The sequence below is a fragment of the Nuphar pumila genome, chromosome 16, assembly GCF_984573655.1.
Source record: "Nuphar pumila chromosome 16, dmNupPumi1.hap1.1, whole genome shotgun sequence".
In the NCBI taxonomy this organism is placed as follows: Eukaryota; Viridiplantae; Streptophyta; class Magnoliopsida; order Nymphaeales; family Nymphaeaceae; genus Nuphar; species Nuphar pumila.
In genome coordinates, this window is record NC_143264.1 from 4,331,370 (window position 1) to 4,356,498 (window position 25,129).

The following is a 25,129-nucleotide window of genomic DNA, read 5'->3' on the forward strand; positions in this document are numbered from 1 at the left end:
ACAAGCCAGCTCAGGTTGGGCTCGCACCAGCTGGACGAGTTTAGCCCGATGGGTTCATTTGGCTTGTTTACTGGCCCGTGTGAGAGAGAGAGAGAGAGAGAGAGAGAGCAAACCAAATCAGCAGATAGGAAAAAAATCCATTTAAGTTGCTTGAAATCGGACTACAAGGAAACGTGTATATATATATATATATATGGTTAAGTAGAAAGCCATCTAGCGGTATAGTCGGATGAGCTTTATTATAAGCAAGAGATGATCTGGGTTTCCATTCTCACTATGGACCCTTTAGCTAAAGTTTTCTCCTTTTTTGATAATTTAAATGGGCCAAATGAAGCGTGGCTCAGACTCGTACAAGCTCGAGCTCTGCGCTCAGTTCACATGAACGCAAGCAGTACCTGGATGTGAAGGAACCAAGCCAGAGCAATCCATATATATATTTAAGTGTAATATATAATTAAAAAGCAGCTTGCATAAAATATATATTCAAATAGAAAGATGGACAAGATATATACATAAAATATGAACTATTAGGTGTAATATATAAAAAAAATTTATTTTAAGTATAATATATAAATATAAATATATATTATCCAGAATAATAAGATTTGAAAAGTTCAACTCTTACATGCCTGGGGCCAAGAAGTCATTAATGTCCAAATTGGGCATTATAATAATGAGATTAAATGATCCAACTGCCACCTAACAATGTAGGGCCTGTTTGGAATCTGTAGCTGCGATGGGCATTTATGGAGTTTATGCATTTGAAGAAGTCGCAGCTGCAAAAATCGTGGATTTGGTAGATACCAGATCCATGACTTAGCGTAAATACAAAGGAGAAAGAGTCTTACTTCCCATCCCAAATGCATAAACGCCCACCCAAGAGCCCGATTCCAAACAAGATCACCAAGGTAGCTTGACCAAGATTTTACCTCATCCATACAGTTTGGAAAGTGCTATTTTTTTTTTGAGAAACCTAAAGAAGAAAAGTGCATCAATTGCTTAGTCTTATCAAGAAGTTTCAACAAGCTTGCATCTTCCTTTTAGTGATTGAATACAGAACCAGCTAGCTATGATGCCAACAAGTGCTGGATAATGGTTAGAAATTTCTATTTAAAACACGTCTTTTTCTAGAAAACTCTAAAAAAAAATGTTTTGAAAAAATTGCAAAAGCACATACTTTTTTATAGAAATGTTTACAGTATGAAAAATTGTATTTTAGAAAATACTTTTCTTAAAAAAAAAAACATATGCAAATCAGACAAAAATTACACAAACAAAACCCAGTCCATGCCTAGTAAAGTTTTTTTAGTTTTTTACATTAAGAAATTGTGAATCTTAATCAGAACTTGGGTTAGATCCGCGTTTGGTATAAAATTTCATAAACCATGTCCGTCCCATTTAATAATGGACCTAATGGCTCGGATCAAAATAAGTTAATTAGACCCCTTTGTAACCAAACCCTGATTCTACTAGATCCAATCTGGGTTGGGATCCGACCCTTGACATACCTTGGCATAGACGCTACCGATGTATATGGTACAAGTTTAAGTCAGATATCCGACTGACCTTAACCTGTTAAGTCGGGTTTGGTAAAAACATTTAAATTCGATTGAAAAATCACATATTTCAAACACTTGACACTAAAGAGGTTTGAACTTGGGACATGAGGTAAAAAATGCACCTCTAACTAGCTTATATAACCACATGACCATTCACACACTTGTAAATAATCCCACACATTATTTTTTAATATATAGTAAAAATGTCAGGGTAGCCAGAAACCTTGTATTGGATATTTCCTGGTCAAGCATTCAGCCCTTGTACTATGTGAGTTCCACTTGCAACTTTAAATTTTATTTAGGAAAATAGGGGAAGAGGACACAAATTTTTTAACAATTTAATTAAAAATGTTTTTTGATTATTTAATATTAAAAAACATTTTTATTGAAATAATATGAAAACATATTACAAATATTAAAATAATAGCAATACATGCCAATGTTTGTATGTCTACGCATGTCCACTATATATGAACGCGCATCCAAAATGCCTTGTCTCATTAACCTAGCTTCTATGGCATGACTGGACCAAATTCATAGGAGTTTCGAAGGTCAGACTAAGATTAAACCCAGTAGCTAGCCTGGGTTTAGCATCTATTCAACCTACATGTTTGATTGTGCATCCCCCACATCGTGCGGGGTGCGGCGGATGCGTGAGACGCTATCACAATAAAATAGTGGATGTGGTGGCATCCCAAGAACAGTGAAACACTTTTTCACCCAGAATAGATGGGTCACGGGCGGATCCATGGGGGGCGAGGAGGGGATCCTAAAGGTTTACAATTTTCAACCTAGGAGATCAATGCAAAATAAAAATGAAAAAATAAAATAAATATTTCATTATAACTAACTTAAGCAAAACAAACTCAAAACAAATAAAAATTTAAAAAAATTAAAGTGAAAATAAATTTACAGCACAAGTCATTGAATTAAAAAAGTACTTGCAATTTTACTAATTCAAAAAACAAACATAATTAAACCTACTAGAAAAACAAACACAGTTTCACTTACAATTTCCCATATTTAACAAAATAGAAAATTTCAACAAAAAATTAGTAACATGTCCCGCATTTTACTATAGCAAATTGACATAAAAAAAAGTGCATTGCTCCTAATTTGATCAAAGACACAAAAACTCTAAACAAAAGTCAAACCAAGATTAAAAATTTCTTACAATACGAATTGCTAGTTGAATTGCATGCACTATCCCCAATTCAAGTAACAAACACAATTAAAACTGAGACTCGGTCCGATCCTCCACATTTCTCTCCAAACATTAAACCTAAAATCATAAAATTGCTAGTAAATTTTTGATTTACTGTTTTTATATTAACATAAACAAATAGTTTATGGTTCTAGAGTTTTTGTGTGTGTTTTAATTACCATTATGCACAACTTGATGAAATTTGTGTGATTTGATTTTGGTTAGAATATTAGGTTTTTTTATTAATTAGCATAAATCATAATTATTGATGTCTGTTGGAATTGACATTTTGATTTATATTTTTAGAATGACATAATATTTGGTTATGGTTTAAATTTATGAAGCTTGTAGGATTAGAGTTTTGATTTTTTTTTTTTAAATATCATGAATTAGTATAATTTATTAGTAATTATTTTTTATTTTGCATTTGTGCTCACCCTAGGTTAGAATCCTAGCTACGCTACGGGATGGGATTCATGTGAATTGAAAAAAAAAACTAATCGGGGTAGGATGGTTGTCCCCCTTCATGCATCTCTCTCTTTTTTCTTCTTCTTCTTGGATCCTCTCTCTCTCTCTCTCTCTCTCTCTCTCTCTCTCTCTCTCTATATATATATATATATATATATATATATATATATATATATATATATTAAGGCTTTTCAAATTACCTCACATGCATGTCCCCGCTACCTGTCTAAGGAATTAGTGAAGCTCTGTGCTGAAACAATTGAAAACAACATAGCCATTTTTTACCATTAAAAAAGGGCTTGATGATTCAGTCTGGAAACAAAAAAAGTTTTCATCATTTAAATTTGTCAATCTTGAAAGTAAAAAAAAAAAAAGGTAATCATATTGACAACATTACAAAATACTTTTATTTTATGGCTATATATTAAGGAGGAGCAAAACATTTCGGAGAGAGAGAGAAAAGAGAGAGAGAGAGAGAGAGCATTTATAAACAGTAACACATTAATTTTTGAAAAAAAATACAATGTACCATGTAACTCTTTGTTTTTTTTTGTTGAAACTCTATGAAAATTCCTTTACAAATTTTTAATCACATTTTCAACTCACATGGCAATAGTATCTATTAAGAAAAAGTTATAAAGCTTCTATTTTTTTACACATAAAAAACAGCATGTCCCTAAATCCTTTAGGCGTATCAGTGTAACCTAATTTTATCAACACAAAAAAAATATGTTGAGAAGTCCGGGTATTGCACTTTTTTTTATGAGCGCAGTCAAGGTTTTATTTTCATGGGTGTCACCCCTACGCGCAAGTCAATGCATAGCATAGGCCCTGGCGGCAGGGGTCCTAGGCTCGAAGTAATACGTTTCGGCATGACGACCGTATGTATGTCTGGCTGAAACAGCACGACCAGATCTTCTGCCGCGTGTTGTGTATTCAGGTTATAAATTTTAAGAAATAACTAATAAAAAATGAAAAAAAATGAAAATGAAAAACGAACGAGCTGTCGTATGACAAAGACAGGAGGAAGAGGGAGTGATCAACTTGCAAATGGCGGAGCCCACTGCCTGCGGCTTCTTTCTTTGTAAAGAAGCTGAGAGGAAACAAAAGACGAGGAGTAGGCACACAACCAAGAGGCATACCTATTTATGTGAAGCCGAGGAACAGACCCTCTGCAGGATGGCCGAGTTTGTGATCGAGCTTCTGTTGTGCAAGCTTGTCCGCCTTCTTCAAGAGGAGGCTGTCTACCTAAGTGAGGTAGACAAGGATGTCAGATGGATTCAAAGAGAGCTGAAGCTGATGAAGGGATTTCTGAGAGATGCAGAGGGCAAGAGTAAGGACGAACAAGTGAAGAATTGGGTGGATGAGATACGACAGGTAGCCTTCGATGCTGAGGATGCTATCGATAATTTCGTCTTGAAGATGGCGAGCTGGAACAAGAGTGGGTTCTTCTCATCTGTGAAAGGGTATGTTACAATATTATGACCTTCAACCAGTCCAGCAATAGTCTCTCTCTCTCTCTCTCTCTCTCTCTCTCTCTCTCTCTCTCTCTCTCTCTCTCTCTCTGCGCGTAGTGAGAAACCTCCTTGTGAAAAAACTGACCTTTTGGATCATGTTCTTTTAGTTTTTTTTTTTTTTTACATCTGACCCTTATGATGTGATCTATATATTTAGTATAAACTGACTTTTGGATCATCTTTTTTTTAGTATATGTCAGATTTTACTAGAGTTGATACCAAAATTTTAAACCTCAAAAAAATATATTTTTATGTCAAAAACTATGATCTAAAGGTTGAATCCTACTATTTTGACTGAGGTCGAATTTGGTTAAAACAACTTCCCTATGTGTTCCAACTAGGGGTTTCTTACCCACCAGGGTAGCAGGCATTCATGCGGTCTGACCCATATCGTAGAAATTATGGTGCTCGGGGAGTGCTGACACCCACATCGTAGAAACTACGGGTGGAGGATGCACCCTCTTAATCAGACCACATGAATGTACTCAATATAGTTTGTTTGATAGGAATCGATCATGTTTTTTAATATAAAATATGATTTTTCAAGCCATGCATACAGCAATTGCTATGGTACTACTGTGGAAGTGCCAACACCCACATCATAGAAATTATGGGTGGAGGCTGCATCTTCTCAATGAGACATCATGAATTTACTCAGCATAGTTTGTTTGATAGATCATGCCTTTTGAATTAAAATATGATTTTTCAAGCCATGGAATTTTGTTATATTGTAAGTCATTGAAATTTGAAGATCTTAAAAAACCTACATGAACAACATAATTATATGATCCAAAACTTATTTTTTACTAAGAAATGTATGTACAAAAAACATATAAGCGATTAAGAACAAATTTGCTTTTGGGTAGGTGGGTGTAGGTGCTCCGGGAGCATGTGATAACCATTCACCGGTCAGTACCTTCCATCCCTGAGCACCAGGCCAGCATTATTTAGCTAGTCTGGTTTTTCCAAAAAAGAGGACATATTTAGCCTAGTTTTGGTAAGACACAAACATAAAAATGCCCAAACTAGTACCGTTGGGTAACAATGGTACTACCAATGTTATCAGTATTGGTGTGTATCGGCCTGTATCATATATGGAAAGAATTTTGATACAATTCAGGGCCGATTCAGCTATTTTTTAATAAATATAAAAATATAAAAATATTATTTTTAATTATTTTAATGGTTTTAACACGTGTTACATTATGATTGACACGTAATAGTTTTTTATTAATTTTGAGCTGATACAGAACGATTTAGCTGAGTAGCTGAATTAATCTTCAGCCCAAGGATTCAGGGCCGATACCGATACTGACAACATTGGGTAATACACAGCTAATTTTTGGTTAGTGGGTGGCCAAAAAATAACAAGGTTAACGGTTAGACATAGGGTACTTTTTTCAAGAGAAAAAATCAAACTGTTTAATTCATTCTTGGCCAAACATCTATAGGATGCAAAATGACCGACAGATACCTTTGTTTTTTCCTGACAGTAGTAGCAAAAAATCTCTAGAATGTGTGGTGTGGAGGGGGTTGTGATGATCGTGCATAACACTGTGGATGTGGGGCCAGGAGGGATGTACCCCTAAGAAACGTTGTTGAAAAGTCTATGCTCACTTTGGTTTTCAGAAATCAGATCTTGAGATAAACCTAGTTTATGAAAACCAAATGTTGTGTCACCCAAACAGGGTAACATGATTTATGATCTTAAACAAGCTTTCCAGGCTTTTGGTGTCATCTAAAATGGCTACTTAATTTAGTCCATCATCTGTAATATAATATATATAGGGAAATGAAAACCTACCCAATGGAAAACCCTCCCAAAGCTTCTCAATGGACATTTTATTGGTTTTTTGTCATTTTCAAAATATTGACCGTACAGATGTGATCTATATGTTTGTTTTCGTAGGAATCTTGGAGCATTTGATTATGATGCATGGATAGGTTTTATAAGTTTCAAAATCAATGGTATAAAATTTTGTTAAATTTTTTAGGCTCCAAAGACCATTTTTTCTATCCAAAATTCATGTGTCAATTTTCAGAATTTTGAAAAAAAACAACAAAAAAATTCCATTTGGGAGGTTTTCATTCCCCTATATATATAATGTGTGTGTGTGTGAGAGAGAGAGAGAGAGTATGTGCTGGTTCTGCCGAATTCTCGTTCTGCCCCGTTAAGCCCCTTCAAAAAGCACAGTTTTTGGAATTTTTCTCACATCTAACACCACAGATGTGATTCATAGGTTTTTGGAATCTAACCTGTATATAGGTTTTTCGGTGATCCAATATCAACGGCTACGGAAGGCATCCATTTTTTCTGGCTCATAAAAATATATTTTTCTGTAAAAAAAATGATTCAAGCGTTGATTCCCACTAAATAGAGCATGTTAAACACATCTAATGGTTCAGATATATCATAAAACCTATGTCACAGGGATTCGGCTAGCAGGGTGCCGCACCCGCGTCGACGCGACTCGACGCGGGTGCGGGTGCGGCACCGGGTGCGGTCAACCCGATCCTGGGTGCGTTGAGCGCACCCAGGATCATTTAGGTCCATTTTCTTTTTTGGATTTTTTTTTTTTTAAATTTGCCCTATGAAATGAGCTGCGAAATTTTTTTAAAAAAAAATTTGCTGACAGCTGCTGACAACAGCTTCTGTCAGCTGCTGAGCTGCGAAATTTAAAAAAAAAAAATTCTGCTGACAGCTCCTTTTTGCTGCTGTCAGCTCTTTTTTTTCGTAAAAGGTTTTCTTTGCTGACAGCTACTGTCAGCTGAGCTTCGAAATTTTTAAAAAAAAAAATTCTACTGTCAACTGCTGACAACTCCTTTTTGCTGATGTCAGCTCCTTTTTTTCGTAAAGGGTTTTCTCTGTTGACAGGAGCTGTCAGCTCCTGTCAGCTGCTGCTTTTCAAATCCTTTTTTCGTAAAGGATTTTCTCTCTCCCTTTTATATATATATATATATATATATATATATATATATATATATATATATATATATATATATATATATATATATATATATATATATTTACATTTTTGCCCCTGCCGCACCCCCGCACCCGGGTTTTTTGGAAGTGCCGAATCCCCGCACCCGCACCCGCACCCGCACCCATGTGACATAGCATAAAACACTTCAAACTATAGGGCCTAATATGTTCAGATCTCATTTTAAATATATATATATATATATAATTTATTTATTTGTTTGTTTGTTTATATTTTTATATATATCAAAATTACAGAACATTTCAAATATCAAAATTAAGGCCCTGTTTGGATAGGTAAGACCAAGTTTCTCAAAGACCTAGTTATGCCTTAAAACTTTGCTTTTTGGTAAACTTGGTTTATAGGCCTCATTTTCTGGCCAACCACCGACAAAAAAATAGTTTGACTAGTGCTTTCCTTCTCTATAGGCATCAAATTAGTCCTTTTCCTACCAGTAGTTGGCTGGAAAATGAATGGCCAATTCAAAAATGAAAAAAAAAAAGGAATTTCCAGCTAACCACTAGTCTAAAATGGTGGTTGTGTTACTTTGACAAAGTATAACGAGGATGAGAGGAAATACAGAAGTTTTGTGGAACAGGGGTAACCTATAAACCGAGTTAATTAGCCATATGAGAAAACTACATCTACCCAGTTTTTTCAAAACATACTTTAAAGAAGGTTTTGCCAAATCTAGTTTTCATTTTGAAACAGGCACCAAACTTGATTTTTTGGCAAAGACCTGGTTTTGGGTGACATCGGGGCCAAAAAAGTCAAAGCAGGTTATATGTTCCCCCCCCCGAACAGGGCCGGTACTGAGATCTCATGTTCGGGGGTTCCAAATAGCGCCACGTATAAGATGCAGACCAGCATGTGTGACCGCATCATATTGCATCGTAATTTGGTGCCGCAGCAAAGACTTAAGTACCCTTTACCGCCATTCGCATCCTCTTCCTCGAACGGACATAAATGCCCTCCTTCTAGAAAACTGAATCGTCGGTTCGTGAAAATGACAAAACTTCCCTCCATCGTTATCGCACCAAAACGTTTCGCAGAGTTTGCGTATGTAGCAAGCGTTATGTTGTAGGATTCAAATAGTTCAAAACAATCCATTCTCGCTCTAAGCACTCTACCGGAGATTCTTTGCTTTCATCTGGAGTCGCTGGAGCATCCTTTCCTTTGTTTCAGAGCATCGGTTTTCGTCTTATGCGCAGTCGCAGCATCGTTGCCACCTTCGTTTGCGTATTAGTTGTTACTGTTGCTTACTCTACAGTTTGAATATCCAAAATCCCATCGTTTCGGTGAGTTTCGTGTAAGGTTTCTTTCTTCAATCTGAAGATTGCTTCTTATACAACGATTTGTACTTATGAACCCAAATATTCCGACGATTTCTAATCATGATGATCGTGTAATGTGTTATGCAGGTTAGCAATGTCTGCGCCTCATCAGATTAGAGATACCCCGTCGTTCTATGGGTTGTCTATTAGAGAAGTGATCTGCCAGTCCCATCTATCTAAGGTTTTTGAAAGATACCAAAATATACTTAAGATTGAGAACGATGAAGACAGGGAAAAAGCCTTGGAATCGTATTATGCGGAGGATTATCCATCAGATATCGAGGCTGCGGACCAAAGGAAGAACTCTGAAGAACGAAAGATGCAGAACAAGGATGACGAAAAGAAGGCAAAGGCAAGAAATATTGATGAGAATATAAATAGAAGGCGGAGGATTAACGCACAACAGATAGAAAGGAGGAAGAAGAATGTGGAGGAGTGGGAAAGGTATTTTAGCAATATAGTGGAGGAGACTAAGGCGGAAGCTCAGAGGAGCGACTTGGAGCGTAGAGCAATGCGAAACAAGGCAAGGCTACTCAAGGAGTCGGAGGAGAGGCGAAGGCAAATGAATAAGGAGGAGGAAGAGAAGGAACAGAATATTCCTCAGTATGAGGAAGAAAAGGAAAGGCGAAGGAGGGAGAAGGAGTTTGAGGAAGCTAAGGAAATGCAAAGGCAGGAGAAGGAGAATGAGGAAAAGAAGGAAAGACAACGGAAGGAGAAGGAGGAGGAGGAGGAAGAAAAGGAAAGAGAAAGGAAGAAGCAGGAGGAAGAATTGCAGGAAAGAAGGAAACAAGAACTGGAAGAGAAAGAAAGGCTGCAGAAGGAGGAGGAAGAAAAGGAAAGGGAAAGGAAGAAGCAGGAGGAAGAATTGCAGGAAAGAAGGAAACAACTGGAAGAGAAAAAAAGGCGGCGGAAGGAGAAGGAGGAGGAAGAAAAGGAAAGGGAAAGGAAGAAGCAGGAGGAGGAAGTGCAGGAAAGGGAAAGGAAGAAGCAGGAGGAAGAGGCGAAAAGGGAGAGAGAAAGGAAGCAGAAGGAGGAGGAGAAAAAGGAGAGAGAAAGGAAGGAGAAGGAGGAGGAGGCAAAAAAGGAGAGAGAAAGGATGCTGGAGGAGAAAAGGGAGAGAGAAAGGAAGAAGCAGGAGGAGGAAGTGCAGGAAAGGGAAAGGAAGAAGCAGGAGGAAGAGGCGGAAAGGGAGAGAGAAAGGAAGCAGAAGGAGGAGGAAAAAAAGGAGAGAGAAAGGAAGGAGAAGGAGGAGGAGGCGAAAAAGGATGCAGGAGGAGAAAAGGGAGAGAGAAAGGAAGCAGAAGGAGGAGGAGAAAAGGGAGAGAGAAAGGAAGCAGAAGAAGGAGGAGGAGAAAAGGGAGAGAGAAAGGAAGGAGAAGGAGGAGGAGAAACGGCAAAGAGAAAGGAAGGAGAAGGAGGAGGAGAAACGGCAGAGAGAAAGGAAGGAGAAGGAGGAGGAGAAACGAGAGAGAGAAAGGAAGCAGAAGGAGCAGGCGAAAAAGGAGAGAGAAAGGAAGCAGAAGGAGGAGGAGAAACGGGAGAGAGAAAGGAAGGAGAAGGAGGATGAGAAAAGGAAGGATAGAGAAAGGATGGAGAAGGAGGGCGAGAGAAAGGCATGCGATGGTGGAGCCGGTAGAGATGGAGATTGAAAGACAGTTGGAGGCAGTGGACCCACCAGAAAGTCCCAGGTTGGAGGGAGAACAGGAGAAAATAGCGACCAAGGTAAATATATCTGTCCTGTCTGTGAAGATTTAATAATATGTTTAGCGATTTTGGTATAGCGATTACTGTGTTAGGTATTAATATGTATAGCGATTACTGTGATAGTCTGTCTGCAACCAATATTATTTATAGCGGTTAGTAGAATAGTCTTTATAAGTACAAATAGAACTAATTTACAATTGGTAGGAATAATATGTTATTTTGTGTTACAGGGAGGTCAAAGAAGAAGTAGAGCACCAGGTGAAAAGCTCGAAGGTCGGTGTCAATGGCATGTAGTTCTGTCGTGGTATGGTCAGCTGAGTGCATATCAGAAGAACCGATTGCGAAATATGCACTTCGGTGGCCTTTTGGACCAGCAATATTTTGAAACTTGCTGGAATACCATGACCCACCTGGTAAATAAGTGGAATGATAAGACGAACACATTCCAGTTTGATTCTTTTGAGATCACCATGACTCTAGAAGATGTGGCGAGGATCACTGGTCTTAAGTGCTATGGCAGTGTTGTCCTATTACGGCATTCAAACTATAACGCAAGGGAAAAATGCACGGCCCTTTTAGGAATGTCGATGGACGAATGGAGTCAATGTATTTCAGGTGGAATCAATTCCACATCAATGAAAGTCTCATTTTTTTGTAATAAATGGGAAGGCCACTCCGCTACTTGTGCATCTGAAATAGCTGACCAAGAGTTGCGCGGCTTCCTTCTATATTTTTTTGGTCTTACATTATTTTCCGATTGTTCTGGTTCGAGAATAAGTTTCATGTGGCTGCAGTACCTGACAGACTTAGACGAAGTCGACAACTATGCCTGGGGTGCCGCTATGCTCGCACACTTGTACAGTCAACTCCACCGTGCGAGTAATGGTACGAAAACAGTTGGGGGATTTTGGCCATTTGTTTAGGTATTTGTTGATTACATACTTAGTAATTGTAGACAAATCTCATTGCAGGTTGTGGTGTAGCTAATAATATTGTTTTTGTTAGGCCTGGGCGTTGGAACATATTATCCCATTGCGTCCACGTTGTGGCCCTCCGATTTGTGGTTTTCCAAAGATCAGTCGCTGGGCTAGAATAAACGTCACAGTTTATAATGCTAAGTCCATTTTAGATGGGCTGCAACTAAACGAGGTAAACGTTCTAAAATTGTTTACAATAGCGTCAGCATTTACCATTGAGTATTATAAATCGTTGTAATGTTTAGTATTCTTAAGTATCCATCACTACAGGATTGTCTTCCGTAGTACATATCGTTGTTGCCATATCATGCGTAAATAAATTTTAATATATTTGTCATTCGTTATTAAAAAGAATTACCAATGTACAGGTTTTGTGGAGACCTTATCGAGATGGGGAGGACGACGATGAAGACGTTGTTGCGGAGGCTGCCAGATTGTCTGACCGCGATTTGTGGCTATTCTGCAATTTTGAAGCCGAGTTGCAGCAAGGTAGTCGAGTTCTCCTACAATCTGGCTTGGGGCAGTCTATCCCAAATAAGCCTTTGGAAGTGAGAAGGAAGATGAATAGTGATAGGGGCAGGAACGTGAATTGGCGCGATCGCTACAGGGACGAATTATTAAATTGAAACTGAGGTGGTTTCCCTGCCGTATCGTATGATCATGAAGGACGATAATTTGATCCCTTCTACTTCGAAAGCTATTGGGAACCAATGCGGCGAAATTGGAAGATTGAGAAAATTGTGAACCCATGCCTCCCAACTGCCCCTTCTCATGTTGCAGCCCAGCCACTACAGCCAAAACGTCGTCTCGCTCTGGTTACTACGACTAGTCCCTCAGTAACAAAGCCCGAGGAAGAGCAAACACTTGCTCCAAAAGAGAACATTGTCTCTGCCGCAAGGTTCGAACTTATGGAGAGGGAGAATAAGAAATTAAAGACAGAAGTAAGCACTATGAGAATTCAATTGAACGCAGTGGTAGAGATGATGACCAGTTTTCTTAAGAAAGGTTTCGCAACCAAGAAGCCACGCAGGATAGACAGTCCACCAATAAAAAGTGAGAGACAAGTCTATGATATTTCATCTGATTCGTCCAGTGCCTCGGAATAAATCCTTGATTTTCATTTTTATCACGCTAGGTTTTTGTTGTAATTGTATAATGAGTTGTAGTAACGTGAAATTCTTTTATTGTTTAATTTTTTATTATTACATCTTTTCGTCTGTGGATCTCGGTAATAAATAAACTTTAATCGAAAATAGATATTTGTTCAGAAATCGTGGCATTGCCTAACCTCTTTGGCATCGCTAAGATATAGCATTTCTGTTTAGCAATCGCTGTATTTGTCTTCGCCTCGAAAGAATATCGCAAAAAGGATTGGCACTGTAAGCCATGAACAATAATTTAACGAGTTCTGACGGCGTAAATGATAACAGTCAATAGCGATAAGAAAAGGTTGATGCTCCAAAATCTGTACGATACGGTTCCCGGTCAGCAATTGTTCATCTGGCAGAGATACCTTCAATTCAAACTGCGATAATGAACGTTTGTTGTTAAAAAATCGATAAGGAAAGTATGTTGCATAAATATATCGATGTATCCATATACGATAATCAATAGAATAATCGTGAAAGAGTATTCATACCTGGAAAACGGGTTTGTTCGGGTCGTGTCAATCTCCCACTGAAAGATTTGTATAATGCGACCGACAAACGACAGATTTTTTTAATTATTTAAATTTCAATCATTTAATTTGTGGGGTGTTTCCGAAAAAGGCCGCTATGGGAAACGACGTATTTTTAAATATTTAAAACTTAATGAGCGGCTTCGAAAGACGTATTTAAAACTTAATCATTTAATTTGGCGGCGGTTATCAAAAAAAGGTGGCATGCGAAAAGACGTATTTTTATTTATTTAAAACGCAATCATTTAATTAGCGGGCTGTTTTCGAAAAAGGGCGGCACGTTAAAGGACTTTACCTTTGTATTTGACTGAGGACGGCGTTTCCGTATCTGCGTTGCAAAGGTGCCATCGATATCTCCGTCCAGGCATGGCGCCGAAGAAGGGGACAATCGGAGCAGTACGACCAGCCATGGCGGCCAAGAAGAGGACGATGGGAGCAATACGACCCGGCACGACGCCAAAGATGATGAGAGCACTACGACCAGGCACGGCGGCAACGGAGAGGACGATGGGGGCAAAACGACCAAGCACGACGCCACAGGAGTGGACGATGGGAGAAAAACGACCAGGCACGGAGCAAACGGAGAGGATGATGGGAGCAAAACGGCCAGGCACGGTGCCGAACAAGAAGACAACCACATCCACAGTACCAAGACTAGCGCTTAAGACGTATATTTTTTGAAACGCCTGAGCGATTTAGTGAACATTTGCCTTTTCATGTCGTATTTGGACTAGTGTTGTTTACTGTAGATAATAATTTCAATGTCGAATCCTAAATACCACGCTCATGGTGCACTCAATGCAACATCCATAGGCAAGGGTGGGCGACAACGCCCTGACGAGTTCGTAGATGACATCGAGCAGATGCAAGATGAATTTGCAGATGGGAACACTATCAGTAATTTTGTAAGTATTTGTCCACTATCAATTTCTAGGTCATCGGTTTGTATGTTTTGAAGTTCGTAAATTTGTGCAACCAGACAATGTGTGATTTTGTCAATTACATTCAGAGCAACCCAACGAGCAATACAGTACGCATCATCAGCCCTTATTTCATGGTATGTCTGGGCCGCTGTTGTTTTGTTTGCTTTTATGACGTACTCACGTTTCTTGGTGGTTAAACCTTACTATTTCGTGCAACAGATGTACGTCCGGCGAAAGCCATACGACATTGGATTCGCAGATGCACTACCTTGTTGGAACAGCGATGATGAGTGCGTAGACATTTCGAAATTTGGAAAGGTAAGTGAACAAACCTCTTCTCCAAGGTTTAGTCGTAACATCCCCATCACGATATATCTCTGGAATGAAAAATTATTTTATCGATTCGCAGATTTTACTTCCTACACTCTGGCAAAATCCTGACCATTGGGTCCTATACGAGATGAATTTTCAGGAAAAACAACTATGGTGCTACAACTCATTGGACTGCCACAGTGGCGTAGAACGCGACGCTATGCATTTGGTAAGCTTGTGCCCAAAGGTGAATCATAGCTATTCGAGGTGGATCAGACTGTAATATATTATCCCTTTATCACAGGCGGGATTCCTTAACGGGCTTATGGGTGTCGACATTGCCGAGTGGATGTTGCTCTGTGCTGACGATGCTCCGTTACAAAGTAATGGGGTCGATTGTGGCATATTCGTAATGAAGCATATTGAAGCAATATACAATGGAGAAGAACCTTGTTTCCACGCTGTATGAGCTTTGTATCCGATGTTATTGGGTATTCCTGTTATATATTGGTTTCACATTACCTGTTTTGTTGCAGGAACATATGCCGGTAATACGCGACGAAATATGCGGAAAATTGATTGAGTTTAAAAAGAACGGCAGACAAAATATGTAAAGTGAAACCTATTGATTGATGTCTATACAACCTAACGAGCCCCGCCATCACCGTTCTCGCCCTCCTCCTCGACAGCAACCCAGTCGGTGCAGTCGCGCTGAGGGTGGCCAGCAGGAGCTCCACCACGTCCTCTTCCTTTCCCTAGCGAGGAGGTCTCAGCGGAGCTGTCGTTCCGATGACGGGTGTTCATCTCGTTCCGGTGACGGGTGTTCTATGAAAAGTAAATCGTATTCAGAAATAGTTTTGTGTTGTATACGCATAACCAATGCTGGTAAAGTTGTTCTTCAGCAATGAAAAATACTGTACGGCGAAAGATATTTCTAAATATCGCATTCCGTGTATTGCTGAACCGACGATAATGTACACCTAAGGCGATTTCTTGGGACGCGTGTGGACGTACTTGTGGATTTATTTGAGATCCAAAAACTTGGTCCAATCGCATTGATTACGATTGAGAATAGCCCTCTGGCATGACATTGTTCAATTTCATTAATGCGGAGTGCATTTTTACTTAAGATTTGCTTTTGGTTTAATGAAACTGACGTATATACTCGAAAACTGACGGAGGGTGATAGAACGTTTCATTAATATTTGAATGACACAACACATAGTTCCACTTTGCTTCGCGAATAAGGAACCGACAAATCAACAATTTCTGCATAAACGACTTGTTCTTGAATCGAGTATATAGGCGGCTTCGACGCAGTTGTCGTATCCGTCTATACTTTTTTCATATGTCTGCAAGATCATAATTGAAGAAAACGTCGTTTAAAATTCAAGAAATTTTCAAATTCTTACACAAGTTTTCATGGTGGTAGCAGTGTAGTTGACGTTAGACCACCAAGCGTATCGCTTTGTACTATTCGTAAATTACGAAAGTGACATTAATGGCTGTTATTCACCACTTTTTTCATATGTCAGCTATAAAGTGATGTTTAAGCATACAACATTTCATAGCGATGTTGAATATTATCATTTCGAACATTACAAGTCTTTGTTCATTGCATACATCGCAGTCTCACTCTACGACTGTCAATCACGCGGGTTCAACGCACATCTTTTATCAATTACAAGCCTTTTAGATCCTCGCGACGCCTCCGTCAGTTTCTCCTCCGCAATTAGAAAGGATGTCAATTTTTTGCAGAGTTCTTCGCAGAATCCGGGTATATCAACCTGCAAAAACAGATTGTAAAGTAGAAGCAATAGACATGCACTTAATCCCTAATAACAAAGGCCAAGAAATGGCATACAGCGTCGAAACAGGGTTCTGCACCATTGTATATCGCTTCAATGTACTTCATTACAAATACGCCGCAATCAACGCCATTATCTTGTAAAGGAGCATGGTATGCCGTGCGATAGATCCACTCGCTAACATCGACTCCCAAAATGGCTTTGAGGAAACCGATCTGAGAATAATGCGGCCGACAGTAAATTCATGACCCCAGTACACGACACGATACTCATATAGATGGAATCTTACGAGATGGGAAATGTCTAGCCGTAAACCACTGTCAACTTCCAACGAATTGTAACACCATAGTTGTTTTTCGTGTAAATCCATCACGTATAAGACCCAATGCTTTTCAGATTGCCAGAGTGTAGGAATCAATATCTGCAAATAGATCAAAAAAATGTTGTTAGCACTGTTATGCTGTAATATTGCACTGTAGGTTTGTTTGCTTACCTTTTCACTTGACAAAAGGTCTCTGTAGTGATTACCGTTAACCCAATAAGGTATGCCGTCTTGAAATCCACAGAAGTATGGCAAACGGCGTAAGATAGTCTGCAAACCGAAACATTGCTAACACCAACGTTAACATACGAATCAATTGGACTAAATCAATAATGAAAAGTAACATAAAATACAACCGATATACCATGAAATACGGGCTGACGACGCTTACAGTCTGGCTTGGTGCGTTGCTTTTAATATAACTGACGAAATCAGATATAGTCTGTTTGCAGCAAATATGGTGTTGTTAACGCACGTACACATGGCTTACGTATATAGACAACTGCTACTAGTTTCATACTAACAAAATTATTGATCATGTTGTATTGTGCGAATTCACTGCGCATTCGGTTGATGTCCTCCAGGAGTGATTGACTAAGTTTTCGCCCAACTTCGTCGGTGGATGTTCGACTGAAATGAATGCAGACATTGCAACGAACGATACTGAAATTACATTATATAGTACACAAAAACAAATCGCAAAAACGACATGAAAGAGACGGATTTTGCTGAACATGTAGACGATGTGTAGACAATATACCCATGATTCGCCATCGTTGGTCGTGTAGTTGTCTTCGTCTGCCTCACCCACTACAATTTTCTATGTTCGAGGGCGGATCTCCAGGTTTATGAAGGAACCGTCGGTTTGATTGTTGCTGGTTCACGAAGTAGAAGACAAACACACCTTCCAATACTTGTGCGACTATTTATGACCTAAAAGATGTACTGCTCAACCAACATGATCGATGAATACTGTACGACAAATCAAACATTTATGGTTATCTGTTGGAACTGCGTAATTCGACTTCATATTCGCTGCATAGCGAGTTGTGGTTATCGCGGTAAAGCGATTTGTGCAGCAATACTCGGCCTTTGTAAAGGGTGTTAGTCAACACCGAATTGCGGTGTTAAACGATACTAGTATAACGCGATAATAAACGTTTGTTGATAAAAACCCGACGAATCGGAAAGATCCCACGGGTTGAACTACATAGCGATTGTGAGAAATTGTGGAGTATCACTCACACTTGCACTTCCACTGTTAAAGCGAGCAAAGTTCCCCCCTGTACCAGATGAAGAGGTTTACTTACCTCTTAAGAAATGAGGTGGGGAAGAGAAAAGACACATTGAGTAGCCTTTTATTTATAATATATGGATAAAACTTTTCACAAGGTAACAATAATGATTTTAAAAGGCAATTGGAGGTGTCGGGAACACGAAAGATTTGCTGGAGAAGAAGTTGAATCGACGCTACGTCATAGCTTTGCCAACTAAAGTTGGTAAATTGAACGGAATTCCTTTTTTGTTCCATGATTGATCTCTCTTCGTCCAGGCATGGCACCGATGTTGTGTAAGCTTCAATTAGTGCTTATCGCTTGGAGCTGCGTAAGTAGAGTTCGTATTCCCTGCGTAGCCAGTTGTGGTTATCGCGGGAAAGCGAATGTGCTGTCAGCTGGACAAGGATTTGTTGCCATCGCTGGATACTTTGTGTTGTGAGTCAGACAGCAATTTATGAGTAGCGGCTGTTAGCGATTTTTTGCTTCTGCAGGAAGTCGATTGATGACATCTCTGTATGGCGATTTGTGGTTATCGTTGAATAGCGATCTGTGGCATCGCAGCATATTGATTTGAGGGTATTGTTCGACTGTGAATCTAAGCGAGATGAGAAAGGTTGGTCAAGTAAGCTTTTTTGGGGCATTGAGCAAGGTTGTGCTTCATTTTATGATCTAAGTAGGCTTTCAACTGCGCAGGTGATAGAATACTTAGATCATAAGATGAACTGCAACCTTGCTCATTGCCCGAAAAAAGCTTACTTGAACAACCTTTATCATCCCGCTTTGATTGACATTCGAACAATACACTCAAATCACTACGATGCGATGCCACATATCGCTAATCAACGATAACCACAAATTGCCATACAGTGATGTCATCAATCGACTTCCTGCAGAAGCAAAAAATCGCTATCTATCGATTTAAGCAAATCCAACCACGAACCGCAAGAGGCATTGTGGAGATCGGGTCATGCAAAGAGGCATGACAACTAAATTAATAGCCCACACGAGATTCATGCGTCCCATACCTATCTGTCGAATGCATCAGAGCCTGTCATGAAAGATAAAATATTAGACACTGAATTAAGTTTCACAAGAAATGCATACCTCCTCGCAACATTGATTACATACCAAAAGACTTGTAAAACTGTAGCGATCGTTGCCAGAAACTTGGTAGGGAGGAATGTAGGTTTGAACGTTTGGTGGTACTTCTGCAGGGTATTGCTGCATGATGGACATTACACGAGTTAGCTATTTGACAAGCTTCACGCAATGGGAAGCAATATAATGTTTTACATACCTGTTCATTCGAGGGGCTTTATTGTCTTTTATTACAGGTTGGTTGTTTCTTAGTCCTGTTCTTGCCAACCAATTCTACTACACCCTTTGCCCTCCGACGACTGCGATCAGAGGCAGGTTTTCTTTTGATACCCTTCGCTTCATGAATATGTCCATCATAATCAACAACATTCACTATTGACTTGTTGAAGATAATGTTTACGCTTTGGCGCAACTTCTCGGGAGTGTCAAGCGAAACATGATTTTGACCTACGTTGTTCGATCCCATTATCTTCGGCTGGTATTCATTGGCTGCAACGGACTTAATGTGAATTAACTCCACGTTTTCAAGTAACTCCGTTGCAGCTTTTTTCACACATGCATAGCCTTCTTCACTTCTCGATGCCAAATCAGCAACATGCATGAATGACCTACACAATTGTTGGTAACGGGAGGCTATGTGGCACTTCTCGTCAACACCAGATTTACTCGCATTGTCCATAACGAGCTTTTCAATCTTCGCGCGTCTCTTCCATCTTCGCATTACGTAAGACTCAGGTATTTCTTGTATCTTCTCTTGATTGAGGGCCTATTATGTTCAGTTCTCTCTCTTTATATAAATATAGAGCGAGAGAACTGAACATATGGGTCCGGTCTACATCAAGTCAACCATTCCATGGCCGGATAGGATCATAGATCAGTTTGGAATTGGGTTGGGTATATATATATATATGGTCATGCATTATGGGTCTGGTCGACATCAGGTCAACCATTCCATGGCCAGATATGATCATAGATCAGTTTGGAATTGTATACAAATAAATCTGGGTCTATAGCTGTTGAGTTTTTTGGTTTGATCGGGAATGAAGCGAGTAGGTTGCCAAGTGGCATGGGTTCACAACCAGTCCGATAGGTGAAAATTGAGATGAAACCTAACAAAACTTTAGTGTTTATTAACAGAATTAGAAAAGTATCGTATAGATAAATTCATACAATTAGTAGGAATACGAATGAATTCATAAAAGTTTAAATCGGTTCAGGTATAAGGCTGTCAACGGGTTGGGTACCCGACCCACAGCGTATAATCAAACCCCTTCCAAATAACATATTGCCGGGTTTGGGTTTTGTCAGGTCACAAAATGGAATCCCAAACCGGAAGCGGCATAATTTCAGAAATTGATTTTTACTGAAAATACATATAAAACACTTGAGTCAGGTCAGGTACCTAGCAAAAAATCATAAACCAAACCCGGCCCATATATTAGTTGGGTCAGGTTTGGGTTGACCCCAATATTTTTAGGATCAGCACTTTTCATTACCATACCTGAAGATTCACGTTCGGGGGTACCCGGTATAAACCCAACCCATTGACAGCCCTAATATAATCGATTAATTTTTTTAATCATTCAATTCAAGTATGAATTAGTCGAGTCCTTGTCGGTTCACGTACAAATCGGACATAAGGTTTTGTTTGGGAACTGGTGGTCACAGGGAGTTTATGAATTTGAAAAAGTGGTAGCTGCCAACTTCTGGAATTGACAGCTAATAACTGTAGGAGGCCGTAAGATTTTAGTGCAAATACAAACGGGGAGACTGGTAGCTTAGTAAAAAAAAATCTTTTTAAAGGCAAGTTGAGACTCCTACCAGATATCTCTTAAGCCCCCATGTGGCAGAGGGATTCGAACCTCGGCCTTCAGCTTGGAACAGGACCCCGCTTACCACATGGGATACCACCTCGGTGGTAGCTTAGTAAAATTTTGCCAATAAATAAACTCCTAAATTGAATTCGGATATATACATGTCTCGGTAGAAATTGGTTTGGGGACAGTTCGAGTGTTTATCTTGAAGAACCAATATGATATCAGTTTCTAGCCAAGGAACCTGGGGAGGGCGAGCTACGCCCTCTCTTTCTTTGCAAGCCTACTATTAGAACCAACATCGGCTCCGCATGACTAGTAAGAGCAGTTAGTGCATGTCACCTTGTGTTGGGATGTTGCAAGTTGGAATCCAAATGGTATAATTGTATAACTGGTATGGGTCGGACTAACCCCAGCTTTCTCTGTCAAAAAAAAAACTACTATTAGAAAGAGAATAGAGAAACCTTATAGGAATTGATCCATGGATCGATTCAGACAACGTGAGGACACTCTCCCCACAATGGATGACTCATCAGATCTTAAATTTTCATGCACAATATCTAACCAACTACCTGTCCATGTCTAGTATCCAACCTAACTCATGGGTGTTTTAATTATAAAAAGGTCGGATCAGGTCTAATCAATTTGGTTTCTTGGTTGGATTCAGGTTTACACAGCCCAGTCCCACCCTACATAATACACCTCTAACAAATCTGCATTTTTGTTTCATTTTTAAGGTCTGTAGAGCATCACTCTGGAGTGCTTTGAGGACAATCATCAACTCCCTACTACAGTGAAGGGTAGTAACCATAAGCTTGGCTTTCCCTTTTCTTTTTTCTTGCTACTAAATCCAGGGACAGGCTCCGATCCTTATTCTAAACTTATTTTTCAATTGCTACAGGTCCTCAGAAGGTTCGACACCAGTCCACAGCAGGAGATTCCATCCATCTGCCTGATTCTCAGAAGGTTAGCCTGTAAGATTTCACTGCTCTCTGATTCTGTCTCTGAAAGTGTAATGTGGAGGTATCAGAAGGTTAGCTCATTAGACATGGAAGCCCATTCGTGGTTTGTTTTAGAATTATTTTATGATGATGATCTGGGATTTGGACACCTATATATATAATGATGTTTTAAATTTCTTGAGATTATTGGACTCCTATATATGCACCCCTACAAGTAGACAACGCTGACAAAAGACATGGATATTGATGCAGCAGCATATTTATAACCCTCCCCTGGCAGATGAGTTGCAATATGATTGCATAAATATTTGTGCATTAATCACCTGATCACCCCTTCAATTTTGGGGACAGGCCTGTCAGGTGTGGGGGCCCAAGACCTGATGGAGGGCGATCGGGTGCTTAATGCACCATTTTTGTGCAATCATATTGCACCTGATCCTGACTCTTTGAGCGGAGATGAGATAGGAAATGGGAATGAAAATGGGTGATGAGAGTGGAGTTGACAGCTACGTCCCCGTGAAGAGTCCCCGTCAAGATGGAAGCTCCGTTTGGAAACTGGCAGTCGGATGAAAATTATGGATTTGAAAAAGTGGCAGCAGCTACCAAACTCCATTCTTTTGTGTAAATACAAAAGAGAGAGGACCTCACTTCCCATCCCAAATCCATAAACACCCATCCCGGCTAACAGCTGTCAAACGTCCACCACCAAGGTTTTTCTATCTATTGCATTACCAAACAGTGCCGTAGTTGAAGAGGGAAAATCAAAAGCAATTTCCACTACCATCACCCAAATCCGAGTTCCCAACCAGCAGCAGGGATAAGCGTATTAAGTGAATCCCCAAGTCTCTCTCAAATCAAGCTCCTAAACAGAGCCTTTAACATGTATGGAAATACTACCGGCAACCAGTGACAAATATCACGAGATTTATGAAAATCTCTCGCAAAAAAATTGCCTGAAAGTTTAAAACAGCAATTTCTTGCAAGATTTACAAAATATCGTGAGATTTATAAAAAAACATAAATACCACAATTTAAACACGATATTTATGTTTTAAAGGGCTATTTATCGCAAAAAAAATTTATGTATCTTTATTTTTAAATAATTTTTATTAATATTTTCTTATAAAAAATATTTTTTATATTTTAAATTAATTTTTTTATTGCCAAGATTTTGCAAAAAAAAAATGCGAGATTTATGGATTTTTTTCAATTTCTTGCAAGTTTTTGAAAAACAAGAAATTGCCGATAAAAACGTTTGTCACTACGCCAGCAACAACTGATCCTTTCAATGCCAATTGGCGCTCAAATGCCTATGCAACAGAAGCCGGGTTACAGTGCCCCCCATGTGGCATCTTGCAGATAAACTTGAGAAGATTCACAACACCATACAGCCAAACACAACGCATGAAACACGAGTAGAATTGCAACACAAGGCGATGCAACAAATATCTGTGGATACTTCAATGGACGATATAATGCTTTAAAAAAGGCGATATTTTCAAAACAGGTGATATTACCTATTCTGAAAATATCAAATTCTTACCATTATATCAATGCAATAAGAAACATTTTATATTATTTATGCCCAAGATTTTGCCTCGCCCAGATTTTCCTAATAACAAAGCTTGTGACATTGACAAGAGGATTTCAAAGACTGCCTAGCAAAATTTGGAAATACATTGCTTCACGCAGAATCTTCAGTATGAAAGAATGCGATGTGAGAGTGCTAAGAAGACTAAACACTAATAACCAAAGAAAACTCAATCATAGCTCAAGGAACAATATCCAAATAGGAGACAGAAAGGCAATAGTTTTCAGTAGGGACAACTCATGAATGCCACGGAGTTGATGGCACATCACCGGTTTGAAACCCACCCGGACGGGCATCTTCTGCCACAAGACCAAAGTTGGGTGTACTCACCGGTGGACAAGGGGACCTATTGTTTATGCCAATGAACTCAATAAGTGAGGCAGTCTCCGCCAATTACCTAGATTGCCTAAACAAATCACCAAAGAAAATGCACATGGGACGTTTGCCCCGGAAATAATAGCATCACCAGCAAAAAGAATCGAGATAAATAGGTTCATGACTAGAGAAACAACAAAAGAATGGAAGTCGCAGATACCATCGAATCTTGTGATTCAAATAATTTGAAGGATCTTCACTATGATTGCATCTAAAGATGCCGCTCAAAAGCAGCTAGAGGGACAGTACTATCCAACAATGATCATCCTAACAGCACATTTAGCAATAGGATGAACAACCAGAACTTAAAATCAAGCACATTGACATGATGCAACTTGCATGAAACGACTTATTTTAGAAATCTGAAAAGGATGGGGTAGATTTTGGGAAAAATCTTTCAAACCTCAGGCAGTGGTTGGGGCCTACTACTTCACAAATCTAACAGTGCAGTTGCATATTCGTTTTCTAGGCACATCTACAAGATATCATTGCTTTTCATCAAATAAGCATTTCCAAGTCTGGACCACGAAGATCTATGCATAGCTAGAAGACTTGAGAACCAGTACACTTGGATACAAACATAATCCCCCATAATTCAATGAAGGTCAAAAGCACTAGAATGGGTAGCAATTTGGAATAGTAGTCTAAAACTAGAATCTATAAGACATGAACAGAACCTATTTATGTTTATGTTTAGAACGCATGACAGCAAAGACCAAATTCAGAGACCATTCCATAAAACCAACCAAAGAAGCTAACAATCTAAAAAGAACATATAAATAGAAAACACAAGATGACAGAATGTTTGTAGGTCTCGTTAAAAAATACAACAACATGAACCCTATCTGAGATCTTTCTCAGGGGAGATCCGATTCATGATCTGCAAAATACAGTGGATTCATGGAGAGATCTAGTATTTTTCTGGATTTTTCTGATAAAAATTGCAATCTTTCAAAAATCTGGTTTTACAGACCATTGCATCATGTATGTTACAGGTTGTCAGAGCCTTTGATCAACTTAGGTCGATCGTGGCTCATAGCCTGTAAGTCATATGTTCAGTCTGTCAAAAGAGGAATTGATCATCATGATGTCCTTTGTCATTTCTCAAAGTTTCGGGATTTAGGATTTAGAGTTCTTTCTTTCCTAGATTTTAAAAGTTTACATGCCGATTTCCTGTTATTATAGTTTCATTAGATTTAGGGGTCTGATAATCTAGTGTGTC

The 25,129-nt window shown here is 39.1% G+C and overlaps 1 protein-coding gene across 1 annotated transcript; it reads left to right on the forward strand.

Moving 5' to 3' along the window:
- The first annotated feature begins 4,281 nt into the window (after positions 1–4,281).
- LOC149812722 (uncharacterized) lies at positions 4,282–22,511 on the forward strand. The gene is made up of 4 exons (XM_089992289.1): positions 4,282–4,697; positions 9,154–10,399; positions 21,881–22,012; positions 22,407–22,511. The coding sequence occupies exons 1-4, from the start codon at positions 4,282–4,284 to the stop codon at positions 22,509–22,511; spliced, it is 1,899 nt and encodes a 632-aa protein (XP_089848415.1).
- Positions 22,512–25,129: the final 2,618 nt, after the last annotated feature.

Bases quoted from the DNA above. Each gene is read 5' to 3' on its own strand.
- LOC149812722 (XM_089992289.1), top strand. From the start codon at position 4,282: ATGGCGGAGCCCACTGCCTGCGGCTTCTTTCTTTGTAAAGAAGCTGAG. The intron at 4,698-9,153 runs GTATGTTACAAT...TGTGTTATGCAG, and splicing joins TTCTTCTCATCTGTGAAAGG to GTTAGCAATGTCTGCGCCTC. The intron at 10,400-21,880 runs GCAGAAGAAGGA...CAATTGCTACAG, and splicing joins AAAAGGGAGAGAGAAAGGAA to GTCCTCAGAAGGTTCGACAC.